Here is a 10,115-nt window from a genome sequence, read left to right as displayed (position 1 = left end):
ATAACTTCTGACATTCAATACACTTGTTTGTCAAATATTTCAGAATGACAATTTATAGTAAGTGACTAAAATTGTTTAAATTCATAATTGAAATAATTTCTAGTACTAAATATCCAACTGCCCACATATATTTTCCTAAGATTTGTGAGATTAAGTTAGTAATAAATGAATTAATGAACTCCTATAATAAATTTATTAAAAGGATGACCTAGAATATGATGGTTAAATTTGAAAGGTATTGAAGTGTGATTCACGATATTATGAGAGTTGCTACAGTTTTGGATCCTAAATACATAAATAATATTACTTGAATTCTACTTTGATAATGTACGTATTAGATGACAACTAAGGAGAGATTGAATTAGTCGATGAGAGAAATGACCAATTTTTGCTGTTGAGATATCAAAGTGTTTGTGTAATGGAAATAATTACAGAAATCAACAAAGTTAAAACCAAATGAAAGTACATGAATAAAGTAGTAGAAGAAGAGTACATAGAGAATTTTTATACTGATTCACCTTCTTGTCCACCGAACGTTACATCGTGTACTCTTGCCATACAAGATATTTCTTAACTAGATACTTTGAGTTGCAATTACAATTTATCTCGCCGAGACCCTTGTACCTTACACACTAACAAATATCTACTCTTGGAAAACAACTTTTCCTAGTTAACTTTCCCCTTCTCACCACACCCTTGTGATGACAAGTATTACAACAAGATGATGAATAAAATCAATGATATGATTGCATTTACAAGTATTTGACAATTGCTATAACTTGCAATTCTTTTGCTATAAATATACTCAATAAACAATGCTCTTATATGTTTGAGAAACTCTAGAGTTAACACTTGAACCAACTTCAGAAAAATGTAAAAGTTTAGAATCAAAGTTGTAAAAGAGTGCATAAATTGTTTTACTAAGTTTTGAAAATTTTGTGTATCAATTGTCTATTGAATTGAATGTCTCAATGCCTTTAAATAGGCTTCCAATCAGTCATAGTACCTTCCATGAAGATGAGACACAATTAGAATGAAACTCATTCACTTTGGATGAAAATTGTTCATTCAAATTTAAAATCTAGTTGTAATTGATTACCACGACACTGTAATCGATTACCAAAACTTGTTGTCTAAAGTGGTAATCGATTAATACAAGTAATTAATCGGTTACTTAGTGTCAGTTATGCTTTGTAACTGTTTTCTTAGTGAGGTAACTTGTTACATAATTCTAGTAACCTATTACCAACTGTCAAACAATTCAGGTAACCTGTTATCCGGATCTAGTAACCTATTACTTAGGTCAAGTAACTTGTTACTTAACAATTTTGACATTGTTTCAAGACTTATCCAATTCTTTTGAAAATAGTTTTGAATTCTTTGAGCATTGCTACTAAATATAAATTGAGCGTAAGGATAGAAATACCTATTGAAGACTTAATCTATAATTTCCTTGAAGCTCGAATCTTCCATGTCTTCATAATCTTCTTCCTTTTATAATCTTGGTGTCTTCATCAAAATCGTGTCAATGTTAGGAACAAGATTTTTTCACAGATAAGTTATATGACCATGATGCATGTACACAAGTTAGCAAAATCTGAGAGTTGTGTTATGATTTAATATCTGGTTATCAACAAAATAAAAAATATAGTGGAATCCCTCCATTGTTAAAGAGAACTGTTATTAATGATGAACCTTTAGAGAAATATGATATGTTTATCAATAGGAGTACAAAAGCTAGAAGTTCAAGTGTTCAAGGTGAGTTGGATCATTATTTTGGAGGAGAATATTATAAAAAGAACACTAGATTTTAACATTTTAAATTGGTGCAAGACAAATGAAGTTATGTATTCAACTCCTTAAGCAATTACAATTTTTTAGTTATTCCTATTTCTACTCTAGCTTCTGAATCAGCTAGGAGTTGATGTGTGCTAGGAGTTGGGTATGCTTTGCCGAGGATATTGGTAAAGTTTTAAGATATTAATGTATTAATTCAAGTATCATATGAATTCTAGTGTTATAGAAGAATATGCTATTGTTTTGAATGAAATGGTGAGTGATAATGAATATATTTCATATTTCATTTGCTTTAAAATCTTTGTTTAATGATTATATTAAATTTTGGCTTAAATCTTAATATAATTGAAATGATGAACAATAATTTGAGTGATTATTTGCTAACTACATCCTATATTGAGTCTTAATTTAATTTCTTTGGGTTGTGTAATTTTAGCTAACTAAGTCTAACCAGAAAGAATATTATCTAATGTAATATGTAGTATCATGAAAAATACAGGTTTTGATTAGATTCTCGATGGGGTCGGAAATAATTGTATTAATTTTAACTATGATAAGTTTGAAATTTTCAATTCGAGGTTGAGTAATCACAAATCCGATACAATCCGCTCCATTAATGGTTTGTTGATGCTCTTTGTTCGACATAAAGCATATGGAGGCCCGTCCAGTAAGCCCAAATAAATTTGATCGGGCTTCTTCCTCTTGAATAGTCAGTCACATGTGAGATCTGAATCTACTCTTCTCCTTCTTCTTCTTCTTCATTACTACTCCATATAGATCTAAAACAACAATTTACAATAACAACAATTCCTCGCTTACAGAATTCAGCAATGGAGAAATCATGCACTCTCATTGTCCACTTCGATAAAGCCACACCAGCACTCGCCAACGAGATCAAGGAATCTCTCGAAGGAAACGACGTTGCTTTGAAGATCGAAGCGTTGAAGAAAGCAATAATGCTTCTCATCAATGGCGAAACAATTCCGCAACTCTTCATCACTATTATCCGCTATGTTCTCCCTTCAGAAGACCACACAATCCAGAAGCTTCTCCTTCTCTACCTCGAGATCATTGACAAAACCGATTCTCGCGGCAAAGTCCTTCCCGAAATGATTCTCATTTGTCAGAACCTTCGTAACAATCTTCAACACCCTAACGAGTACATTCGCGGTGTTACTCTCCGATTTCTATGCCGAATAAACGAATCAGAGATCGTTGAGCCACTTATTCCTTCAATTCTATCGAATCTCGAACATCGTAACTCTTTCGTGAGGCGAAATGCTGTGCTTGCAATCATGTCTGTGTATAAACTACCTCAGGGTGAACAATTGCTTGATTCTGCTCCGGAGATTGTTGAGAAGTTTCTCTCAACTGAGCAGGATCCATCCGCTAAGCGCAACGCGTTCCTTATGTTGTTTTCGTGTTCGCAGGATCGCGCTGTTAGTTACTTGTTTAGCAACATTGATAAGATCATTGATTGGGGTGAACAACTTCAGATGGTTGTGTTGGAGCTTATTCGAAAAGTTTGTCGTAGCAATAAGGGTGAGAAAGGGAAGTACATTAAGATTATTATTTCTTTGCTGAATGCAAATTCTACTGCTGTTATTTATGAATGTGCTAGTACACTTGTGTCGCTCTCGTCTGCGCCAACTGCCATTAGGGCTGCATCTAGCACTTACTGTCAGTTACTCTTGTCACAGAGTGATAACAATGTCAAGTTGATTGTGCTTGATAGGCTTAATGAGTTGAAGAGTTCGCATAGGGAGATTATGGTTGAGATGGTTATGGATGTGCTTAGGGCGCTCTTGAGCCCCAATCTTGATATTAGGAGGAAGACTATTGATATTGCATTGGAGTTGATTACTCCAAGGAATATTGATGAGGTTGTTATGACGCTCAAGAAGGAGGTTGTGAAGACGCAGAGCGGGGAGCATGAGAAGAATGGTGAGTATAGGCAGATGCTGGTGCAGGCGATTCATTCCTGTGCAATTAAGTTCCCGGAGGTGGCGAGTACTGTGGTGCATTTGTTGATGGATTTCTTGGGAGATAGTAATGTGGCTTCAGCTTTGGATGTGGTAGTTTTCGTCCGTGAGATCATCCAGACAAACCCGAAGTTACGCATTTCAATTATCACTAGGCTTTTGGATACTTTTTACCAGATCAGGTCGGCAAGGGTGTGTTCGTGCGCTCTGTGGATAATTGGAGAGTATTGTCTGTCACTCTCGGAGGTTGAGAGTGGAATTGCGTCGATTAAGCAGTGTCTTGGTGACCTCCCATTTTATACAGCTGCTGAGGAAGGGGAGGGCCATGATGCATCCAAAAGTGCCACAAAGCAGGTTAGCTCGGCCACTGTGTCATCCAGGAGGCCCGCCATTCTCGCAGATGGGACCTATGCCACACAGAGTGCCGCTCTGGAAACTGCCATGTCACCACCTACCCTTGTACAGGGATCGCTGTCTTCCGTTGGGAACTTGAGGTCATTGATTCTGTCTGGTGATTTCTTTCTTGCAGCAGTTGTCTCGTGTACTCTGGCAAAACTTGTGTTGAGGTTGGAAGAGGTTCAGACTTCGAAAGCCGAAGTTAACAAAACAAGTGCACAGGCATTGTTGATCATGGTCTCGATTTTGCAGCTGGGGCAATCTTCGGTTCTTCCACATCCAATTGATAGTGATTCTCATGATAGGATTGTGCTTTGCATTAGATTGCTGTGCAATACTGGTGGCGAGATAAGGAAGATATGGCTGGAGTCTTGCAGACAGAGTTTTGTGAAAATGCTTGCTGATAAACAGCACCGTGAGACAGAGGAGATTAAAGCAAAGTCCCAAATATCTAATGCACAGCCTGATGATCTTATTGATTTCTACCATCTGAAGAGCAGGAAGGTATGCTAACAACTAAGAACCATATAACTGTATAGTTGTTTGATTTTATTCCTTAATGTTTTTATTTTGCATGCCTTCATCATTACTAAGGATCAAGCTTTTGGTGCATTTATACTGATATCAAGCATGATATTTTATGCATTGCTTTAAGTAATAATGTTCAATTCACTCTTGTGTCACTAAGGTATCATTTGTTATGTGCTTGATAAACTAGCACTCATGGTATGTCTTCCGTTGTTACATACATCTGCATATGCTTATCTTCTCATTTCTTCAGGGTATGAGTCAGCTTGAGCTGGAAGACGAGGTTCAAGACGATCTCAAACGGGCAACTGGAGAGTTTACAAAGGATGCAGATGATGCAAATAAGCTTAATCGCATTCTCCAGCTCACTGGATTCAGTGATCCTGTATATGCTGAAGCATATGTAACAGTGCATCATTATGACATCGTCCTTGATGTTACTGTCATCAACCGAACCAAGGAGACTCTCCAGAACTTGTGTTTGGAGTTAGCAACCATGGGTGATCTTAAGCTTGTTGAGCGTCCACAAAACTATACCCTTGCTCCAGAATCAAGCAAACAGATTAAAGCCAACATTAAGGTTTCTTCAACTGAGACTGGGGTTATATTTGGAAACATTGTATATGATACATCCTCAAACGTCCTTGAGAGAACAGTGATTGTACTAAATGATATCCATATTGACATAATGGACTACATCTCTCCCGCATCTTGTGCTGATGTGGCCTTCAGAACTATGTGGGCTGAGTTTGAGTGGGAAAACAAGGTGTATATCTCTATCCTCATTCTCTCATTCGGTATTTTTTTAACGAAAATGGAAATTCGTGGTGTCACCTTTTGTTGCCTAAAAAACAGCATCCCCACCCTTTCATTTAAAAAATTGTGGGGGTTAAAGGCTTATAGTTACTTCAGAATTCATTAGCATCTTACGTGTCATGTTTTAATGAGCCATTGTTGTTGTTATTATTAGTATTTGCTCTTAAAATTGATTTGAGAATTCGTATTTTACACATCATTCTGTCTATATGATATATATGCATTGACAATGGCATCTTGATGGTTGAGATACTGCTATGTTGGCATTGAAGTTGGTATATCAATACTTTAGCTGGTTATCATTAGTATTGTAAATATCATGTTGAAATTTGATATCAATGTTTGTATGCTGGTTTGCCACCTTAATATAAGGTTATACCTGATAGGTAAAAGTTCTGATTGATTTAAACCCCTGCGAGTGGATTAGTGGGGAGTGATTTGGGTAGTTCGCAAGACAGCAAGAGTTTCTAGGTTTGTTCCTGCTTCCGGTCATTGTTCCAAAAATGAAACGTGCTCACTTGTTATCTTACTGTCCCATATGAGTGCTTGACCTTTCCATCAATTCCCCAAACAATTTGAATTAGCCTGAAGTGGTAAAAAGGGAGTAATTTATGTGTTGCTGCTCCTACTGTGCTGTCTCTTTGTTTTCAAATCAGGAAGTGTATCTTGCTGGTTTTGCATTTCATTTGAGTGAAGTACCATATAGTAATTACTAAATGTTCTATTAGGTTTTTAGTTTTTACAGCAACTATTATATATAACATATGATGCCTTCTGTATGGATTATCACCTTTGTTAAATAGGATAGTTACAGGCATGAGTATCGTTGTGATATGCAAATATGGAAAAACTTAAGAAAAAATGTTATGATTGTGGAAGATGCTTCATGTCATACATGTTTTTCTAGTTCATACAGGTTTCTCTATCAGATATACTTATGATACGGGCATTTTATGAAATTTGGCATATCTGTGCATTGCAAGTTATGATATAAGCATCTATGTGATAGGGATAGGTATTCTCATGCAATGTGCTTCTGCAATAACTGGATGATGTATGTGATTTTACTTTATTAACATTAATCTGTTTTTAAGGTTGCTGTGAACACTGTAATACAAGATGAGAGAGACTTTCTCAACCACATTATAAAGTCCACCAATATGAAGTGTCTCACTCCACCGTAAGTTCTCTAGTCTGTTGTTTACGCTAATTTTACACCTTGATAGATTCTCTGTAACACACCCAAACATGCAAACACTGTAGCAGTAATTTTATGTATATGTACACAGCCTTGAGCATCTACTACCTTGGTAGACAATATATAATTTTAAAATAATAAAAAAGTATAATATATACAAAATATTTGATTAATTTTTTTTTATAAATATACGGATACCGGTAGGGCGGGTATAATGATACACATCACCACTCATAAGCTATTATTTCGAGTACCTATTGTAGGTATTTTTATGGATACCCATGGGTCGGATATTTTTATGGATACCCATGGGTTGGATATTTTTATCATCCCTACCGGTAAATAATATCCATCATTCTAAGAAATAGCTAACTAATTGTAGGATTCATTAATATTTTACCATTTGATGTATCTCGTTGGTGTTCACTGTCTCTTGTTCATTCAGATCGGCATTGGAAGGGGAGTGTGGTTTCCTAGCTGCAAACCTCTATGCTAAGAGTGTCTTTGGAGAAGATGCATTGGTAAATGTAAGTATAGAGAAGCAGACAGATGGTAAGTTGAGCGGATACGTCAGAATCAGAAGTAAAACTCAAGGAATTGCACTCAGTCTTGGGGATAAGATAACATTGAAACAGAAGGGCGCGGCTTGATTCTCTGATGTTTCTTCTCTGCTTCTATGTCTGTCAACTTTGTGTAGCTTCTGGTAGCAGCTAAACTTCAAGCTTTGCTGGTTCCTGCTTCAAATTCTTGTGGCTCTATAGTATTAAGTTTTACCCTTTTCGAGTTACAATTTTTGTCTGTATTCTTTCCTTGGATTGGAATATTACTTGGGAAAGATCTTTTTTTGCTCATCTTCATGTTTTTACACATGGGATGGACACCATATATTGATGATATGTGAATCATTAAAAGTTCTAATTGTATGTCTTTTGTAGTAATTACGTGAATGATTAGTGTCTCACCGGTCATAATAAATTAGATATTCAAGGTTTTCATCTCCACAGGCTTTACTTTTTATTTTATTTAGTAAGAATTTGGTTTATATATGATGGTTAGATATTTTACCATTACCTCAACATTCTCCTTTTGGGACTCCAAAGTTGGAAGAAATGTAGACAACTAGGGATTACAAGAGGGTGGGTGTAGGTTGTCTATCTCCGCCTTGACACCACTGAAATTGGAGCAGGTTTGAGGATGATAGGGATGAAAGGTCTAACCCAAACCCAATGGAAACTAGGGATGAGGGAAACATGGGTTTGAATCACACCCTACTTGAAGAGGTGTTGTTGTGATACCATTTTGTAACATCTCTAGCTAGTCTATGGGTTGAATATTGTCCCTGTAGACCAACATGAATCTTTTTAGTATGTTTTGCCCTCACTCACATGCTTCTCTTGAAAAACTCTCAACAGGTTACTCTAGGTCTCATTCATATACACTCTCTCGGCTCCTCTTCTTTCGGTGTGTACTTGGTTCATTTGTGTGCTCGTCGCATAGGTTATGCATTGCCTGCATTGCCAGCCGAAGGTTTTAAAAGTTAAATTAAATTGTTATTCATTGTTAATGGTTGACGAATGTTGAATTGAAATTGAAACTTGAATGAATTATATTTAAATATATAATAAACTATGTTAGAGAGGCTATCTTTATTGGCTATATGAATAATTTTTGTTTACAGGAACAAAACATGCTAAGGGGCAATCTAAATGAGCACAATTTTTTTTATTTTGCAAACTATTATATAATATGATAAATGTGTGAAAAAAATAGGGAAAATAACCTTATTTTAAGTTTAAACTTAATAGAATTATTTGATTGTCTGGTACTCTCTTAAGATTCTTAATTGTGCGATTTAGTTTGTCAAGATTTTTAATTTATGATTTTAATCAATTTATATTTATGTGCAATTTTCACCTTCTTAGATGAATTTAATAAATAGTCATTTTGTTAACTTTTCATCCAAAACCAAAGAATGTTTTTTACGTATCATATGTTGTCCATAGTGGATATTACATACGTTGCTCTTATGTGACATATAAAATTATAAAGTGCAGTTTTGACAATTGACATACAAAATTGTACAAAATGTGTCTCCCTATTTTTATATATATCTTTCATCCTCTAACTTATATATATCCATACAATTTAAATAATTATCAAATGATATAACATATTTTGACTGTTATGATTATATAATTAATATAATTTTGTATTATACTTTATAGGATGATTAGGATCCAATTCACCCGCTTATCAATTGAATCGATGGATACAAATCGATTTTAATAATCATGCTTCTAATAATATCTACTATATTTTACATTTAATTAAAGAAGATAAAGTTGTCATTGCATAATGTATTTGATTGTTGTTATCTATATAAGTATAATGAAATGAGGACCATTCTTATATAATCATATGAATTAAAGAATGAAACGTACACATAAAAAACAGGGGACAAATACAACACAAAGGAAAGAAAATAGATCGTCCTTGTATCAAAGCAACAATTTATAATTATGAGTATCACATGGAAAATGACACATGCGATGTAATATTGGACAATACCTACAATTTAATTTTTTTTATGGATGAGGTATGCGAGTAACATTAGGTTTAGAAATTTTATTAGGTAGCTGTTGTGACTCTTTTTTTAAGAGAGAAATAATGTTTTGGTAAAAATGGAGCCATTACATAAGTTTTTATAATTATAAGTTAAAAATCAGCTGGTCCATACAATTTAAATAATTATCAAATGATATAACTGATTTTGACTATTATGATTATATAACCAATATAATTTTGTATTATACCTTATGGGATCCAATTTACTCGCTTATCAATTGAATTGACCGATACAAATTGATTTTCATAATCATACTTCTAACAATATCTAACACATTTTACATTTAATTCAAGAAGATAAGGTTGTCATTGCATAATAATCTAGTTGATTGTTTTTATCTGTAATAAGTATAATGAAATGAGGATCATTCTTATATAATCATATGAATTAAAGAATGAAAAGTACCCATAAAAGTAGGGGATAAATACAGCACAATAAAAGAAAAAATAGATTGTGATGGTATCAAAATAACAATTTATAATTCTGAGTATCACATGGAAAATGACATATGTGACGTAATATTGGACAACACCTACGATTTAATTTTTTTTGGATGAGCATGCCAGTAACATTAGGTTTAGAAATTTAATTAGGTAGCAGTTGTGACTCTTTTTTTAGAAGGTAGATAATGTAGGAGTTTTATATACATTGTTAGTCCATCATTTACTATTTATTTTTAACATCATTGACTCTTCTAAAAAAATAATACAAATGAATGTTGAATAATGTACTTATTGTATAAATCTTTATACTGATAATATATATATATATA

At 34.2% G+C, this 10,115-nt stretch overlaps 1 protein-coding gene across 1 annotated transcript; it reads left to right on the top strand.

Annotated features, from left to right (window-relative positions):
- LOC109335206 (coatomer subunit beta-1-like) lies at positions 2,517-7,716 on the top strand. The gene is made up of 4 exons (XM_019571323.1): positions 2,517-4,679; positions 4,957-5,469; positions 6,614-6,699; positions 7,163-7,716. The coding sequence occupies exons 1-4, from the start codon at positions 2,628-2,630 to the stop codon at positions 7,365-7,367; spliced, it is 2,856 nt and encodes a 951-aa protein (XP_019426868.1). The 5' UTR covers positions 2,517-2,627; the 3' UTR covers positions 7,368-7,716.

This window comes from Lupinus angustifolius, chromosome LG02 (assembly GCF_001865875.1).
Source record: "Lupinus angustifolius cultivar Tanjil chromosome LG02, LupAngTanjil_v1.0, whole genome shotgun sequence".
In the NCBI taxonomy this organism is placed as follows: Eukaryota; Viridiplantae; Streptophyta; class Magnoliopsida; order Fabales; family Fabaceae; genus Lupinus; species Lupinus angustifolius.
This window is presented reverse-complemented; position numbering and strand designations above follow the sequence as displayed.

Bases quoted from the DNA above. Each gene is read 5' to 3' on its own strand.
- LOC109335206 (XM_019571323.1), top strand. From the start codon at position 2,628: ATGGAGAAATCATGCACTCTCATTGTCCACTTCGATAAAGCCACACCA. The intron at 4,680-4,956 runs GTATGCTAACAA...TCATTTCTTCAG, and splicing joins ACCATCTGAAGAGCAGGAAG to GGTATGAGTCAGCTTGAGCT. The intron at 6,700-7,162 runs GTAAGTTCTCTA...TTGTTCATTCAG, and splicing joins ATGAAGTGTCTCACTCCACC to ATCGGCATTGGAAGGGGAGT.